This window comes from Drosophila gunungcola, unplaced genomic scaffold (genome assembly GCF_025200985.1).
Source record: "Drosophila gunungcola strain Sukarami unplaced genomic scaffold, Dgunungcola_SK_2 000109F, whole genome shotgun sequence".
Classification (NCBI taxonomy): Eukaryota; Metazoa; Arthropoda; class Insecta; order Diptera; family Drosophilidae; genus Drosophila; species Drosophila gunungcola.
This window is the reverse complement of record NW_026453271.1, coordinates 227,407-246,288: the sequence shown is the minus strand read 5'-3', so window position 1 is coordinate 246,288 and position 18,882 is coordinate 227,407. Positions and strand designations below refer to the sequence as shown.

The following is an 18,882-nucleotide window of genomic DNA, read 5'->3' as shown; positions in this document are numbered from 1 at the left end:
GTGCAAAGCAATTTGACCCACACAACAATGTCATGCACATCCAAAATGCTGAGTCGGCATGTCTGCATGCGCGGCCGACCATTCGGTTACCATGTGAGCATAACACTCTCCCTCTCATGCGCGGCCGCTGCTTGCGCCGCCTAACTACACTTACGTATACATTAACATATATATTCAGATACATAAGCGTTGGCCGCGACGCTGCTCGTGCAGCTATATGAATTGTAAGCCAAGCCAACATTAGTCTTAAGTGGGCATTCTAAAAATGAGTCCCGATCTAAACGGACGGAATAATAAAGCCCAATATAAATTATAACATTACAGTGCACTCTTTTCTTGTGTTTAGAAAATAAAGTTTAATATACATACAACCAACTTTACATGGCGACCGTGACATGTGCGCGAGTAGAAAGTGAGACGGTTTAATTTTTGTCTCTGCGCGCTGTGTAATTTTCGTTATTTTGGCCCCAAAATGCGTAAATCGGCGAGTTTGGCTAATTAGGGCCAGTGCTTAACAAGTGTGGCCGTCCAATGTGGACGATGCAAGCCGATCCCTAATCCTCGGCTGTCCAAAATTAGGTTCTCCAGAGCCGCCCTCCAAAATCGTCAATCGCCAAATAAAAAAAAAATAAAACAGTAATTAGCCTGTGCGATGACCAGCACCGGCGCCGCCTGAGCCCAAAAAGCCCGGACTACAATAAAAAAAAAAAAAAAAAAAAAAAAACAACAAAATCAACACAAAAAAAAAAAGGAAAGGAAAAAAAAATTGACCAGGACATGTGTGGAAGGAATGGCAAATCTTTCTGCACCAACGATGGAAACTGAAGTGTGGTAGGCAGACCGCCGGCTACACCAACGAAGGAAGCATATGAGTGCGGAAGGCAGTCCGCCCTCTGCACCGTCGTGGGAGGCACCTGCTCCTGTTGAGCAAAGGGACGCACCAACATTACAAGAGGCCCTCGAATTGTGTCCCAACGTTGGACCTCGCCCCCTCACAATAGCTGAGTACAGGGCACGACAGGAGTCCAGCAAACCCATCTACAAAAGAAAAAGGAGTGGAAAAAGGGTAAAACTCCTGCAACAGAGACGATTACTGAAGGACTACAGGAAAATAGCAACAACCCCACAGGAGAAGGAAGCACACGAACAAAATATCAAAGAACTGGACAAAATACTTTGTAAACGAGCAAAGTAACGCAACAAGGGCTGCATTTATGCCAATGCTTAAGTTGTCTTTAATTATAAACTTCTCAACCCGAGCCGATGCGCGAAAGCGCTGCTCGAAAAATACTAACCACTGTTAGGCTATATACTAACAACATATAACTGATATTGGTTTATATAGAGCAAAATATTGTAAATCAGTTATATGAATATTAACACAAAATTTTTTTTTCTTCCAATTTTCAATTTTAATAAAATGAAATTTATGCGATTATGCCACAAGACAATAATTTAATCAATCAGATTTGAACAACTAAATTCCTACATTTTTGTTTGTTGACGTTATTTTGCTGAGTGCTCCTCAGACTTTAAAAGCTAGACAGGAATATTTACGTATATTCATATAACATCTCTTCATATGAATGAATAACAATAGAATAGATAAATTCTCTGATGAATATCATATTAATTATAATAATACCGATATATTGGAAGTACATCTACCCAAAATGGGAATCGTAGACGTTAAGTCAGTGGACTCCACTGCTAACGTTATTAATAAAGTAGAACCAAACAATATTGACCTATATTGGGTACATTTACTCTTAATAATAATCATTGTCATCTTGAGTGCAAATTTTATTACCAAAATATACAAATTGCACAATAAATGTTTAAAGAAGAAGTATTTAAGTAGAGCACACGATCTAGATAAGATAAAAAAAAAAAAAATTTTTTTTTCAAAAGATTAGAGTGTTTAATTTAATACCCCCCCTATAAAAAATTTGTTTTTAAATTATTTTTGTTTAAATTATGGCATTTAACACGATAGAATTGGATAACTGTCTTGAAGAAATAACTACTAAAGATCCAGAATTTAGAATGCGTGCATTAAATATTCTCCATTGCCATAAAAACTTCATTACAATCACTGAATTCGAATATAACTATATGGAAAAGTACAATTTGGAATTTAGCCTTTTGTTTGCTTACAATAAAAAAATAAAAGGTTTAATCCTAAATACTTTGCCATACGTCTCAGTAAAAGAGATCGTGGATTACCATTCTATACTCGGTGAAACCACGATCCTCATGGTAAAATTACATAGATAATATTGCCATGGAATGGAACGATTTGTATGCGAAATTGAACAAAATAAAAACAGAGTTCGATAAATCCTACAAATCCCTTAATCAAAACAGACCAATTTAAGGGAGCACAATAAAAAAACACGCAGAAATAGTAGTAAATTGTTTTAACGAGGCGCGCATATTAATACATGGGCATCGGGGAAAATTAAATGACGACCATTGGTCAAGGGTATCAAAATTTTTGCAAAGACTCAGAGAAAACCTAATATTGATAAAAGAAAAATTCAATTTAGATATCTCTGTAGCTACCATTCTTAATACCGCAATAACAGTTGAAACCGATGAAGAATCAACATTGGAAGAGTCAACTGGTTTAGATCAAACGGAGCAAGAAAATTTTAACGCGGAAATTAAGGAAGAAGATTTAAATAATTAAATAATTAAATTAAAATAATCAAACGCAGATAATAAAACAGATTCAGAATCAGATTCAAGCGCAAACATAACTAAGAACAATAACTTCGAAATGGCGCAAACAAATATCGACTTCATTAACACTGCATCAAAGCTTATACCAGTTTTCGATGGTAAAGCAGAAAACTTAACCAGTTTCATTGATGCATTGCATATTATAGAGTCAATAAAAGGCGAACACGAAAGCCTAGCTGTCTCTATAATAAAGACAAAACTAAAGGGCGTAGCAAGAAATCTAATTGGAAACGAAACAACGGTAGGTGAAGTAATTGCCAAGTTAAAAAGCAACGTCAAAGGCGAAACTGTAGAGGTATTGTCAGCAAAGCTAATGAATCTACAGCAACGAAATAAAACTGCTAATCAATACACATCAGAAATTGAGCAGATGACGAAGGCTTTAGAAAGTGCATACATAACAGACGGTTTAACACTAGAACTAGCAAGAAGTTATTCCACACAGCACGCAGTAAAAGCAATGACTAAAAACTGCATGATTGATATGGTAAAACTTATCATGCAAGCCGGCAACTTCAACACAATGAACGAAGCAATTTCAAAATTCGTAAACAGTTGCACAGAAGCAACTGGACAACCAAATTCGGTCCTCTCCTACAACAATTATACACAGCGCGGCGGAAACCGCGGACGTGGAAGTTATAGAAGTAATTTTCGTGGTCGTGGTAACAATTATGGTTACTACAACAATACCAACCAAAACAATGGTCGCGGCAACTACAGAGGAAACTCAAGGGGCCGTGGCAACTCGAGCGGAGGCTACAATAACAACAATACAAGCAATGTAAGAGTAGCCAATGACACGTCGGGAAACTCCGAACCCCCTTTAAATGTTCTACAGTAGAAAAAGTAACGGTCCATACTATTAATCTCAGTCAGAATATATTCGTCTCATTCACCCATGTGGCTACCGGAAAAGAACTTGTCTTTTTGGTAGACACAGGTGCCGAAATCTCTATAGTAAAAGAAAATTCAGATATATTTCAAAACGTACAAAATAATAACATAATAGATATACGGGGAATAAGCCAAGAAATTACTAAATCCAAAGGCTTAACATCAATTAAAATACAGACTACCAAGTACATAATTCCACACGATTTTCATATCGTAGACTTACACTTAGCCGTCCCTTGTGATGGCATTTTAGGGATTGATTTTATTAAAAAATACAACTGTCAATTAGATTTTCAGCCATTTTAAGATTGGCTTATAATAAGTCCAAACAATTTAAAATTTCCAATTTATGTTCCAATAGAATACAGTTCTGGCAATAACTCAATTCTTCTGCCAGCAAGATCACAAGTCATTAGAAAAATAAAATTAAATTCAAAAGAGGACAGTGTATTAATTCCAACTCAAGAAATTGAGCAGGGAATTTATATAGCAAGTACAATAGCTACAACACAAAATGCCTTCATAAGACTACTGAATACAACAAACGAAGATAAAGTGGTCAGTGCAGACAATTTAAAATATGAATCACTCTTGAACTATGAAGTAGTCGAAGGAAACAAAGAAATTAGAGAAAAGTATGTATTGTCCCAATTGTCAGAAAATTTTCCCCCACAATTCAAATTCCAACTCACAAATTTATGTAAAAAATATAATGACATATTCGGATTAGAATCCGAACCAAATAGCACAAATAATTTCTACAAACAAAAACTGAGATTGAAAGATGATGAACCCGTTTACATAAAAAACTATGTCAGGTGGACATGGTCAGGTGAACGAAATTCAAAAGCAAGTCGGAAAATTAATCACCGACGGGATAGTCGAACCTTCAGTATCGGAATACAATAGCCCATTATTGCTTGTCCCTAAAAAATCAGCTCCAGGTTCCGAAGAAAAAAAGTGGCGATTAGTAATTGACTATCATCAGATTAATAAAAAATTACTGTCCGATAAATTTCCACTCCCTAGAATTGATGATATTTTAGACCAACTAGGTCGAGCAAAATACTTTTCATGTCTTGATTTAATGTCAGGATTTCATCAAATAGAACTTGAAAAAAGGTCAAGGGACATAACTTCCTTTTCAACGAGCAATGGCTCGTATCGATTCACACGATTACCTTTTGGCTTAAAAATAGCGCCAATTTCATTTCAGAGAATGATGACTATTGCATTCTCTGGACTTGAACCTTCACAAGCATTCCTTTATATGGATGACTTAATAGTTATAAGTTGCTCCGAAAAACATATGCTTAAAAATGTTCATTCTTTATGCATGAGGTGACTTTTCGCGGTCATAAGTGCACAGATAAAGGAATACTTCCAGATGACAACAAATATGACGTCATACTGAATTATCCAGTCCCACACGATGCAGATAGCGCAAGACGTTTTGTAGCATTCTGCAATAACTACAGAAGATTCATAAACAATTTCGCCGATTATTCACGGCACATAACACGATTTTGTAAAAAGAATATTCCTTTTGAATGGACAGCTGAATGCCAAAACGCATTGGAATATTTAAAAACAAAACTTATGGAACCTACTTTGCTACAATATCCAGATTTTAGTAAAGAATTTTGTATAATTACTGATGCAAGTAAGCAAGCATGTGGAGCGGTTTTAACTCAAAACCATAACGGACTCCAACTCCCCATTGCATATGCATCAAGAGCTCTTACCAAGGGAGAAAGTAATAAGTGTACTACCGAGCAGGAACTAGCTGCAATACGTTGGGCAATATTACATTTTCGACCATACATTTATGGCAAACATTTCATTATCAAAACCGATCACAGACCGTTAACATACTTGTTCTCAATGACTAACCCAAGTTCCAAACTGACACGTATGAGGCTAGAATTAGAAGAATACAACTTCACCGTTGAATATTTAAAGGGAAAAGACAATTACGTAGCTGATGCGTTATCAAGAACAACCATCAAAGAACTACAAAATATAACCGGAAATATACATAAAGTCACTACAAGAAATCAAAGTAGACAGAAATCCTACGCAGGAGAAAAAGAAATAGACTTGCCTAGGCAATCTATAGAAAAAGCTTCAAAGCCCAACGTATACGGAGTCATAAACAATGACGAAGTACGTAAAGTAGTGACCTTGCACGTAAAAAATATGCTATGTTTATTTAAACATGGAAAAAAAGTAACTGCCATATATGATGTTAGCGATTTATATACCAATGGAGTCCTTGACTTAGGCCAGTTTTTCCAAAGGCTTGAGAAGCAAGCCGGTATACATCAAATCAGCCAACTCAAAGTGGCGCCGTGGGAAAATATCTTTGAATACGTTTCAATAGATAATTTCAAGGAAATGGGCAATAAAACATTAAAATCATTGAGAGTAGCGCTACTCAACCCGGTGACCCTAATAAATTATGAAAAAGAAAAAGAAGCAATTATGTCTACATACCATGACGAACCAATTCAAGGAGGTCATACTGGCATTTCTAAAACCTTGGCCAAGGTCAAAAGACATTACTTTTGGAAAGGAATGACTCGATATATTACAGAGTAAGTACGAAAATGTCTAAAATGTCAAAAAGCGAAAATAATCACGCATACGAAGACCCCATTAACAATTACGGAAACACCACAAACAGCTTTCGACAGGGTTATCGTGGACACGATCGGTCCACTACCTAATTCTGAACAAGGGAATGAATACGCAGTTACTTTAATCTGCGATTTAACAAAATACCTTTTAGCAATACCAATTCAAAATAAAAGTGCAAAAACAATAGCAAAAGCTATATTCGTGGATTTTATTCTAAAGTACGGTCTAATGAAGACGTTTACTACGGACATGGGAACAGAATATAAAAATTCAATAATTGAAGATTTATGTAAAAATTTAAATATCAAAAACATAAATTCTACTGCACACCATCACCAGACTGTCGGAACAGTGGAGCGAAGCCACAGAACACTTAACGAGTTCATACGCCCATACATCTCAGTTGATAAAACAGATTGGGATGTATGGCTACAATACTTTGTATACTGCTTTAACACAACACCCTCTATGGCACATAATTATTGTCCATATGAACTAGTTTTTGGGAAAACTCCAAACTTATCAAACATTTCATATAGAAGATTATGCTAAGGAATCTAAATTTAGATTAGAACAGGCATATAAAAGAGCCAGAATAATGCTAGAAACTAATAAACAAAAACAAAAAGCTAGATACGACAAAAATAGCTTAGACTTTGAATTAAAAATAGGAGACCAGGTTTTATTAAAAAATGAAACTGGCCATAAGCTAGACTTTAAATATTCAGGACCATATATAGTAAAGAAGATAGAATCCAATAATAATATAACTATTTTAAATGCAAAAAACAAAACACAGACAGTTCATAAAGATAGATTAAAAATTTTTATAGAATAGATTTTGTAGGATGGCCATTCATAAAAAAAAAAAAAGAAATAAAATAACATCAAAATTTCCTCTTCAAAAAAAAAAAAACAAAAAAAAAATGTTTATTACTTTACTATAATAAAAATATAGGAATACAAATACACAACAATTTTTATAATAAATAATAACAAAAAAAATAATAATAATAACAAAAAAAAAAAAAAAATTTTACTAATTTACTAATTTTTATAACATATATATATATATATACTTAACACAATAATTAACAAAATAACTCCATAAATTACGTTATTTTTCAAAAGGAGGGAGATGTAGTATGCTCATATATAGGGTACACACTGTACCGCTGTAACATTGTAGCATTTGTTTATGTCCGAATATTCCCAGCACTTCAAGTGCGAAGCAATTCGACCCACACAACAATGTCGTGCACATCCAAAATGCTGAGTCGGCATGTCTGCTTGCGCGGCCGACCATTCGGTTACCATGTGAGCATAACACTCTCCCTCTCATGCGCGGCCGCTGCTTGCGCCGCCTAAATACACTTACGTATACATTAACATATATATTCAGATACATAAGCGTTGGCCGCGGCCCTGCTCGTGCAGCTATATGAATTGTAAGCCAAGCCAACATTAGTCTTAAGTGGGCATTCTAAAACTGAGTCCCGATCTAAACGGACGGAATAATAAAGCCCAATATAAATTATAACATTACAGTGCACTCTTTTCTTGTGTTTATAAAATAATGACTAATATACATACAACCAACTTTACACTTACAAAACTAAAAGAAAATATAAAAAATTGTAAAATTTTGCAATGAAAACAAATATAACAGACAACTGGAGAAGCCCCAATCACAAATAAAGAAGGCAAAAATTTACACATTGATATATATTACGCGCAAAGTCTTACTTTCATAACTTGTATTGACGCTTACTCGAAATTTTTAGTAGTAAAAGAAATCGAAAATAAATTAAAAAAGCAACAATTTCCACAAGCAAAAGTAATAATGACCGATAATGAACCGAGCTTTACCTCGGCCCAATTTAAATCTTTTGCACAGAGGTGTGGCTCAGCTTTACATTACGCTGACCCGAGGCACAGTACCTCAAACGGACAAGTTGAAAGGGCACATTCTACAATAACAGAATTAGCTCGATGCATTAAAGAAGAATTTCATTTAACCGACTATTCCGAAATAGTAATAAGATCCGTTCAACAATATAATCAGAGCATTCATTCTACGACCAACCAAAAACCTTTTGTACTGTATAATAAAATAGAGCACGATAACATTCCTCAAATTTTGAAACATACAGAAGAGAAAATGTTAGAAACACATAATGAAAACAGAAAAGAACAAGAGCTAGCAGCTATACATTGGGCTACAAAATATTTAAGACCCTATATGGTAGAAATTTTTTAGTCAGAACTGATCACAAACCATTACAAGAAAGGAAGCAAACTTCGGCAACCCGAAGTTCATATACCCTTGCAGCTATTGCAAGAATTAAATATTCTTGAAGACATTAAAATTATTATTGACTTGCGTATATGCTTAAAAACATTGAAGCTATGATGATTTGCATCTCAATTATTCGATAGTTTCTATGGTAGCTATATGATATCGTTTTCCGATTTTAATATAATTAAAAGCGAAATTCTGAACTGTCAAATAAAATATTTAAAAAGAATTTCAAAAAAAATTACAAAATAATAAGAGATAAATTTTTTTGTAATTTCTTTTTTTTAATATTTTTATAGTTCCCATGGGAGCTTTATGTTATAGTCGTTCGATTTTAATGAAATTTAAACCGTAATTCTGAAATATTTAACCATTAAATATATGCCGAAGAACTAAAAAAAAAATAAAAACAGCAAAGTTAAAATTTTTTGTATTTATTTTTCCGTCCGATTCGACTCGTTCCGACTTATATACTACCCGCAATAGAAAGACAGCTTTTGGGAAAGTTTCACGCAGATTGCTTTAAAACTGAGACTAGTTTCCGTAGATCGGACGGACGGACAGACGGGAATAGCTTCGATCAGGGGGATCAATCCCCCCCCTTGGGTCTGAGAATTATAAGATTATATAATCTCAAAATTGAAAAAGAAACACATTTTTACGCGATGACTGTGCAGTACAGCATATTAAAGTTTCGAATGCCCGAGCTATGTTCAATACTGTTGACTTCTTGTCAACCGACAAATTCTTCCTGGAATCTTTTAGCTTGCCAGCGGTCGCTGCGTTTCCCAGGATTTACGCAGTTTTGGCGTCTGCCTGCCGGTTTGTTGTTCAGCAGGAGGGTTCGTGGAAAATATGATAACTCCAGCGCTTCTAACGGACCGACCAATCATGCGACCTCCAAGTGATACCTCAGTCAGTCACAGTGCCTCTCAGTTTACTAGGTGCTGCGGCGCTGAATCAGCTGCATATAATAGTTTCGAGCAGTTTCGAGTATGCATTTCGTTTATATTCTATTAAAATGAAGCGGTTTTTAGTACCTGTAAAACCATTTTGCAAACCTCCAAAAACTGAAGACAATGAAGAAGCGCAATCTGTCGAAATAGCCGTGAAAAAACCTCGGTATGCTGCATCGGGTAGTAAAAAATACGGGCGATCAAAGCTCATGTAGTGAAGGCAACAAAAACGTTAAACAACATAACCCTCATTCGCCTTATCGGAACGTAAATAAACACGACGTCGGATATTTTATTGGCATTAGTCTTAGTGAATCTCAGAGGCTGGACTTATTAACAAATGCTTGGGTTCCGCCGAAAAATTACTTTTTTCCATTGCTGCAAAAATTCGAAACTCGAAAATTAAAATTTTGTTACAAAAGTTTTAATGAATTTTCCTGGCTTGCTTACTCAGAATTGCATTATCGTGCATTTTGTGTTCCGTATGTAGCATTTGCTGTAAGCGGTGGCGGCAAAGGGTCACAACCTTTGGGTCATTTGGTGAAAGTGAAATTCGATAATTGGAAGAAAGCAAAAGAGGTGTGAACCATAATTATCATCCGAGCCAGAAATCGAACCCGGGACCTCTCAATTTCGCGTCGAGTGCTCTAACCAACTGAGCTACTTCGGAATTCTAATTTGCTCGCTGAAAACCTCCAATTTATGTTTGAAGTTACTTTTTGTCTAACTAGAGATCGACATTATCACGAATTTGTTTATCCGTCAAACAACCTTTGACGTTGACGTTCAATAAATTGAGTGGAAATATTAAAAAAATCAATTTATCTTGAAATTGAATTTTCACCCACTGAAAAATCATAATTTTTGAATTTTATTTAATGACTTCTAATTTTTCAGACTTTTCAAGAACACCAGAAAAAATATTATCACATCAATGCAGTTGCTGACAGCGATAATTTTCTGCGTATTGCAAAAAATGAAAGCCAATCTGTTGAAAATTTGATTGACGAGTCCCGTATGCAGCAATTAGCGAAAAACAGAAAAACATAGTTCCTGTTATTGAAGCTATTATCGTTCTCGGGCGGCAAGAGTTGGCTTTGCGTGGACACCGTGATAGTTCTTCTCAGTCATTTAGAAGGTCCAGGGAAACGTGACAAATTTACAAGCCCTACTGTCCAAAACTAAATTATCGATGCATGTTATGAGATATTGACTCGAAAACTGATAGCTGCAATCAAAGCTGCGAAAGTTTACTCTGTTCTGATGGATGAAACTCAAGATGTAGCTACTATTGAGCAAGTTACCAATTGCATTCGATACGTGAGTAAGAAAGACGATGGCGAGCATATTGTACATCAAGATTTTGTGAAGTTTATCCCAACAGCTTCCACTACAGGTAAAAATCATATTATAATATAAAACCTTCCAGAAATTTGCTTTTTTTCGCTGCAGACGCACTTTCTAGAGAATGATTTGTAATTGTACGATGTACATATTTACAGGTAATGTTCTTGCCAAGCTAATGGTTGAAAATCTTCAAAATTTCGAACTGGATATTACTTTCTTGATCGGCCAAGGATTCGACGGGGCGAGGAATATGTCTGGTCAATATAATGGCGTTCAAGCAATTATACGTGACAATTATGCGCCACATGCTTTATACGTTCACTGTGCCTCACATTCTTTGAATCTTGCAATATCTATCACCAGCAAGGTACCTGCCATCAGAGACTGCTTGAGCACCATAGAAATTGTTTACAATTTCCTCCACACACCTAAAAGAAGAGCTGTTCTAGAGAACACTATTGAACAATCTGATGAAACTCCAAGTGTGAAAACTGTGAAGAGATTGAATCTGACTCGATGGGTGTCAAAATAAGAAGCCGTAGACAATTTTCATGAATTTTTTCCATTTGTCTACGAAACTCTTGACGAAATTAGAACCTCGGAAACTGACGCGAAAAATTTAAAAAATGCAATGGATTTCGAATTTTTGATCAGTCTACAGGTTATCAACGTGATTTACCAACTTTCTTTGCCTCTGAGTCGAGAATTTCAAAAGGTTGATTTAGACTTGGTCCAAGCTATGGATCTCGCCAAGGATTTACGCGATGAACTGAAAAGGATTCGAGCAGAAGCAGATACGTTTCCTGGAATTTTCGAAGCTGCAAAGAAAATTGCTGAAACTTTGGACATTGAAATCAAACACAAACGAAAAGTGAGCAGACTAAAAAATCGAGCGAATCCTGATGTTCAGAGTGCAGAAGAATACTTCCGTGTCACGGTGTTCAATCCATTTTTGGACTTCTACATCATGGATCTTGGCGAGAGATTTATCGATAAAAAAATATTAGAAGGGTTTTCGGCGCTCTTCAAGCATGATTTATCTGAAATCGACAAAGCATCTGAGAAATTTATAGAAACTGTCGAGTTTTATCAAAAATTTCTTGATTCTGGGCCAACTGCTGTTCTCATCGAGTTGAAAATGTGGAAGAAGTATTTGATCCGTAAAGGCGACATCAAGCCTAACAATTCGTTGAAAGCGCTGGATGATTGTCCAGAAGAAAATTTCCCAAATATCAAAATGTTGCTAAGAATATTAGCTACATTGCCAGTATCTACGTCTACTGCGGAACGAACATTCTCAGGTTTGAAACGGATAAAAACAATTCAAAGGAACACGATAAAAGAAGTGAGTTCATCATGTTCCATCTAAATGTTTGGATACTATCGAATATGCTCCAATTATTGTCTGATTTATCTATTATAGGACCGCTTGAATGGTTTGGCAGCTCTGGCAATGCATCGTGACATTGGAATCACAGCAGACGAAGTCATTGATAGATTAGCAAAAAAAATCTCGAAAGCTTGAATTTCTTCTTTGATAAGAGAATTTTTTAATAATGCAACTTATCAATGTGAAAAATGTGACCAATTTCTGTACACGACTGTGCAACGCGGATTATTATCGCAGTGTAAAATAAAACTTACAAAAAAAAACAGGATATTATTCTGAGTCATATGGAGCTATGCTATAGTCGTCCGATCCGGCCCGTTCCGACTTATGAACATATATACTACCTGCAAATGGAAGACAACTTTTGGGAAAGTTTCATCCAGATAGCTCTAAAACTGAGAGACTAGTTTGCGTACAAACGGACGGACATCTCCTAGTGATGCTAATCCAGAATATACATATGTACATACATACACTTTATAGGGTCGGAGATGTCTCCTTCACAGCGTTTTAAACTTCTGACTGAAATAATAATATCCTCTGCCAGCGTATAAAAATTAGTAAAGTTCTAATTTTTTTCATTTATTTTACCGATAGTTCCCATGGAAGATATATGTATGCTATAGTTGTCCGACCCGGCTCGTTCCGACTTCTATATTACCTGCAATATAAAGACAACTTTTGCGAAAGGTTCGTGCATGTAGCTTCAAAACTGAGAAACTAGTTTGCGTACAAACGGAGGGACAAAAAGACGGACATGGCTAGATCGACTCTCCTCTAGAATAAGAGAAGTGTTTGAAATAGTAGTAGTTTTTTGGCGTTAAATTCGACTTGGTGTTTTGCTGAACTCTTAGATCTGACGAAGACAAGGATAAAGCGATGAACACAATTCATGTTATGATTGTAGTTTTATATTATACATATACCTACAAAAACAAGCTAAGAATATAACACACCTGTTGCAATTGCAATTTGTAGTTTTGCAGATCGTCCGCCATTAAGTACGTTACGTTTATATTATTTTGGAAACTTATTAACACATGACAAGAATGCGTACCCACACATTATAAACTAAAACACTTATTTGAAATGTTCGATAATAAACACTTTTGGATACAAAAGCTGAAACACTAAGAAATACAATATTCCCACAGAGCCATCCAATCCATTTGCTGTACGGTCCGTAATTGCATAGTTGGATAGTTGTTATTTTCAGATGGTGGTTTTAACGTTTCTTACCGCATGTTTCTAGACCAGAATTGCCCACGCTCCTCTTTTGTTGTTGCATTCCTCATTGATATAGGAGGAGCAAAGTCATATACATGTGTTGCTTTCAAAATAGCTAACGGCAATTACAAGAATAATTTTGCGTGCTATCCTCAGTTTTCTTTATTCGCTGCCTTTGTTTTCGACCAGAACAAAAACAATCACGTACGTCCTCCTTTCACACAGTCCATCCGTTAGAAACAGTTGACATTTTCAACATATGTGAAACTTCGATTTCCACAGAGCTCATCTATGTATCTTCCACCTTCCGATTTCAGCTGATCTGACAATTTGTCATTTCAAAATGGACCACTAATGCGTTTTTTTATATCCAGTAGGGAATGTATAACAACCTAAACTATTTAGGCATGGACATAGCCGACTTGTAATGCAGAACCTATAAAATCTGCATTACTAACAATGGGAAACCAAAGCGAGGGCCGAATCTCCTTTGGTTTCGATAACAATTATGCATGCAATTCAAATAAAATATACAATGAGTTGTAATGCAAAATATTCCCTACGACAATGCGCACTAAGAGCGTGTGTATAGGAGAATTGGTAATCCAACGATTTATCTTTATTTTTTTATATACAAAGCCTTTGATATTTTTCAACGTTTGACACATAGGCCTAATAAGTCGTTTTCAAAGGTTTCAAGGTCAAAAACGGTTAATTTTTTCAGTTTAGAGCAGCTAACACTGCCTTCGCTAGAATTTTCTCCCAAAATTATGCATCACAAATTTAATGAGAAAAAATTTGATTTTATTATTAATTACTTGTTATTGTTGAAAACTCCTATAAATTTAAGCAAAACCATTTAGAGTCAGATACTATGCAAAAACGTGAGCAAAATATAAGCAAATTCAATTAATATGTACATTTTAAATGTTGCAATAAAGCCAGTTATCTATTGGAAGCCAGACAACTTATTTGTTAATATTGCAGATGGTATTAACATTTCAGCCAGAAGTTTGGATCGCAGTGAGGGAGACGATCTGAATACCAGGCTCTGCTTAATAAACAAGAATGTTGTAATTTGGAGTTCGACAGCACCAATGTCACGAACGTCTCCTATCGATATCGGAATAGATTCAATGAAGCAGAATAGCCGGTTATACCTGACAGATGTGCTTCTCTGCGTCTGAACAGCTGTTCTTTGTTTATATATGTCAAGGAAAAGCTAAAGTTGTTTGTTGAAACGTTGACAAATTTAGATAATTTAACAGGGAATAATATATCGACTTGATGCTTACAAGTGCAGCAAGCTAGCCCAGTAAGTAAAATGACAATTTGAATGAAAATTCTTAAACTCCCGCCTTTGTTAACCGGCGGTTTTTATTGTGGTTTCCTGTCGTTAAAGGTGATAGTTCCCCACGTTAGTATATCGATATGCCAAATAACGAGTAAACATAGGAAAACTACAATTTTGTAGAAAGAAGGGCCAGTGCTCAATTCTCCACCGTTCCATTACCGCCGCTACATAACCGACGCTAGATTTACGCAACTAATATATTTAATGCAGGTTAATTTGTGAAAGAAACAAACACATTTGCAATAATATATTTTGGAGTGCCTTCGCTGAAGTCCATTAACAGACTTTTTACATTTATGCGATTTTCCTATTCCTATCGAAGTATAAGCTTATACCAAAACCGTTGATACCTAACATCCTAGGGACATTTTGAGTAATTGCCCAGTCCCGCAGAGCACCCTCCACCAACCATTTGACCAATGGTAGTGTTGGGTAAACTCGCTCAACTTGTTGAGCAAGTTCAATTGCTTACTTTTTATTGAGTGACCAAACTCACTTAATTTGTTCACTCAGTTGTTCAGTTGCTCAATTTTTCAATTGTTCAGATGCTCTTTTGTTCAGTTTTTTCTTTGCTCAGCTATTTAGTGGTTCAGTTGATCAAGTTTGCTCACAGGTTTCACTTGCTGACAATTTTTTTTGGTTTTCGTACTGTCTTATTTGGCCTATGTTATTCTTAACATCCCTCTTATCAAAGATTATAAAATCAGTACAATGTCAAATGGCGTATTATTTATGATCATATACATATTTATTTAAATAATAAAGAATAAAGATCTTTAAGCAACTGCTTTACTCAATAACTGAACAACTGAACTGAACACGTGAGCAACTGAACAAGTGAACAAGTAAGTAACCGAACAACTGAGCAACTAAACAAGTGTGCAAAAAGATGACTCACTTAAGTGAACAACTCTTCTTTGTTCACTCATTCATGAGCAACCCAACTCAATATGGTTTGTCAAGTTGCCGTGCCGAAAATTTCCGAGTTAGTTCTAGATGGTGGAATAATCCTTACTAACCACACATTTCTAGCCTATGTCTTTCTTGCCGCTGCTTTTTTGTTGCAACTTTCGTGGCGCGAAAGAATTTGAATTGACATTTCAGTCACCTTAGTTTCTATGAACCAGAGGTGAAGTCAAAGGAGAGTTGCGTGTTGGGATATGCTTGCTACCCTGGGCAGCCATATTTGATGTCGTAGCCAATTTACTTTACAGTATATTTTCGGGGAACGGTGAGAAGACGGTGAAGTAGTAAAACTCCAATTCACACTGCCACCGTCTACAGTAAACTCTTTAAATTACATTTTTTATTGCAGTTCACAAAATTATGGGGACTTTTTTATTTATTACATTCAAGTAAAAACAAAATCACCTACACCATAGTTGACTGTTGTAAGAAACTTAAATAAAGACTTGCATATAAAAATAATTTGTATCTCTTAAAACAAAACTTTAGATATATAAATTTTGTTGTTTCATAGTTAAAAAGGTAATTAAAAATATGATTTACAATTATTTAATGTGTGATAATATTCGACACCTTTGTTTTATTGATGGTTTCTATAGATTATGAATTATCTATATATTCACTTCCATCATTTTACATAACAGTTTGATTTGAACACTCGGGAGAAGAAGACATTGACGGTAGACGGTGTCAGTGTGAATTGGAGTTTTACTTTTTCAAAATGATGTAATGTGAAGAGGCTTTTAAATGTACAAACTCTTCAAGATTGCTATACAGGGGTGCTCAAAAATGTCTTGGCAGTGCATTTACCAACACATTTAAATCACGAACACAAGTAAATAGACAAAAACAAATTTTATTTGACTCAGCATTCCAAAAAAAAAAAAACAATTTAATTGGTAAAAAGCGGGTGTGCTCTGTGAAAACTGGAATTCAATAAGTCTTATTGGTTTAATAGGGTATTTGCACAGAGATCCATCCAGTTAGTCCGCCGTTAAAATTTGACGGACTTTGACAGACTAACTTATGCGATATTCAGTCGATGTTTCTGCGGTGCAACCCTCTTGCCACGCAGTCCATCCCTGAAAAACCGTTGCGATTTTTGAAAAAAGTCGATATCAGCTGATCTGAACAGCTGTGGCTCATGAAAACGTAAATAAAGATGGTTGACCTGTTGACTTTGTTTACGTTTTGCCGAGTCACAGCTGTTAAGACTAGCTGAAATCGGAAGGTTGAAGGTGGATGTGCTCTGTGGAAATTGGAGTTTCACATTTGTTGTAAATTTCAATAAATAAAGTTACCTGAGACCATAACTTGGTGCTTAAGCATTTTGGCAGAAGAAATCACATCTCCTTAGTAAGGAACCAGTTCTTGTTATAAATGGTAGCTTTTTACTGATTTAGGCTTAAGCGACGCCCGTCACTCTGAAACTGTCAGTCCAGTCCCAGTCCCTTCGGACTCAGTCGAGGTTGCCAGAATAAGGAAACCATGTTTGCGCTTTTAGCCACCTGTGGCAATTCATGTTGCTGTAGTTATAATGATAGTTGAACGTTGATGCACTATAAACAGTACAAACAAGTGGCCCAATTACACCAAGCACGAGTTTGTTACGCGCGGGCCCTATTAGCATAGTGAGCTTCATAGCTTGGCCCAGGATTGCAGGTTTGACCTTTCCTGCTCTGCGGGGTCAAGGACACGCTAGGTTCATCACTCTCTTGCAAACCCAGTCTTCATGTATATCTCTCATTTCAGATTGCCGGCTCAACTGTAGTGCATATTATGTGTTTTTTTTTTCCGGCGACGCTACGGAGTGTTCTTGGCGGTCTTTTCGGTTTCTTGTCCTGTGGATCACCTTATTCTACGCGACGTATCAACGGATGAATCTGGCTTCATGCCTGACGCAGAATCCGTTTGCCTCGTTGTCTGGGTCACCGTGCATCATTGTGTCCTGCGTTCTATAAAGACTCTGGCATATGCCCGACGCTATAGTCCGCACCGTTTGTTGTTACATGCTCGTGTTGTCTTTGCTTGTCTGTACCGAGTTGTTGTGTTTGTTGTTTAAGTTCACTGACGTGGACGGTTCGTTTCTTTTTAGTTCTGGTGCAACGAAGTCTATCACCGTATATGGTCCGTCATATCTCAGTGCTAGTTTCGCCGCAAAGCCTTCAGCTGCCTTCGACAAATGGTGCTCCTTCGCCCAGACCGTGTCCCCTATTGTTGCATCTTTCGTAAATTGTTATGCCTGGCTTGGTCCTGAGCAGCTTCTTCCACGTTCCTGCGCACAATATCGAAGAATTCCTTCACCTTGTTGGCCTTATCTTCTGTCTGCTTTCCTGTGCCGCTGGTTTCCCTGTCGTACAGGGCGCTGGGCAGCCGAGGCTCTCGAGCCTGCGTGAGGAAACACGGAGAGTACCCTGTTGATTTCGACGTACTTGAGTTTACCGCTAGCATAATCTCCGGCCACTTCTCGTCCCAATTCCTTTGGTTCTGTCCTGCAAACTGAGCTATCATGGTCTTAACAGTTCGGTTTGCTCTTTCTGTCGGATTTTCCTGCGGTGTATATGGAGCTGTAAGTTGTTGCTTGATGCCCATTTCGCTGAAAAAATTTTTTGAATGCTTGGCTAGTAAACTGTATCGCCGTTATTACCACCTTTGGGACTCCGAACCTAGCGATGATTTTTTCTCGGAATGCCTTTTGAAGTGATTCTGCTGTTGCCGTTCGCAGTGGCACCAATTCTGTCAACTTTGAAAATCTATCTATCAGCATTAGCGACATCTGGTTACCATTCTTCGATCTTGGCAATGGTCCGACAAAGTCTGCGCATACTGTTGCCTATGGTTCTTCGGGTATCCGCGTCAGCATCTTCCCAGCTTCCTGCATCTGGTTAGGTTTGTATTTTAGGCATGTCTCGCCAGTAATATCGAGCCGCCAGCCTTGCAATCGTTTTCCGACTTCCCACATGTCCAGCGGCTGATGAGTTGTGATTCTCCTTTAGGACGGTTTCCCTCAGCCCCCGTGGGACACAGAGCTTACATGCTGCCACGTCTTCGCTGCCTGCTC

The 18,882-nt window shown here is 36.7% G+C and overlaps 1 protein-coding gene and 1 long non-coding RNA gene across 5 annotated transcripts; one reads left to right on the top strand and one right to left on the bottom strand.

Moving 5' to 3' along the window:
• The first annotated feature begins 5,916 nt into the window (after positions 1–5,916).
• On the top strand, positions 5,917–12,532 carry LOC128265308 (uncharacterized). Of its 3 annotated transcripts, none has more exons than XM_053001229.1 (4): positions 5,917–6,239; positions 10,435–10,933; positions 11,040–12,229; positions 12,308–12,532. In XM_053001229.1, exons 3-4 carry the CDS (start codon positions 11,516–11,518, stop codon positions 12,407–12,409), a joined length of 816 nt encoding a protein of 271 aa, XP_052857189.1. In that variant the 5' UTR covers positions 5,917–6,239; positions 10,435–10,933; positions 11,040–11,515; the 3' UTR covers positions 12,410–12,532. The 3 variants fall into 3 exon arrangements, with proteins under 3 accessions (XP_052857189.1, XP_052857190.1, XP_052857188.1); XM_053001230.1 differs by lacking the exon at positions 5,917–6,239 and adding an exon at positions 9,539–9,703; XM_053001228.1 differs by lacking the exon at positions 5,917–6,239 and having other exon boundaries at positions 10,056–10,933.
• Positions 12,533–12,746: 214 nt separating this feature from the next.
• Positions 12,747–13,438, bottom strand: LOC128265310 (uncharacterized). Of its 2 annotated transcripts, none has more exons than XR_008268845.1 (3): positions 13,231–13,438; positions 12,866–13,130; positions 12,747–12,814 (listed from the first exon to the last, which is right to left on the bottom strand). It is a non-coding gene; the product is annotated as an uncharacterized LOC128265310 (long non-coding RNA). The 2 variants fall into 2 exon arrangements; XR_008268846.1 differs by having other exon boundaries at positions 12,866–13,123.
• Between the last annotated feature and the right edge of the window lie 5,444 nt (positions 13,439–18,882).

Bases quoted from the DNA above. Each gene is read 5' to 3' on its own strand.
- LOC128265308 (XM_053001229.1), top strand. From the start codon at position 11,516: ATGGATTTCGAATTTTTGATCAGTCTACAGGTTATCAACGTGATTTAC. The intron at 12,230-12,307 runs GTGAGTTCATCA...TATCTATTATAG, and splicing joins AAAGGAACACGATAAAAGAA to GACCGCTTGAATGGTTTGGC.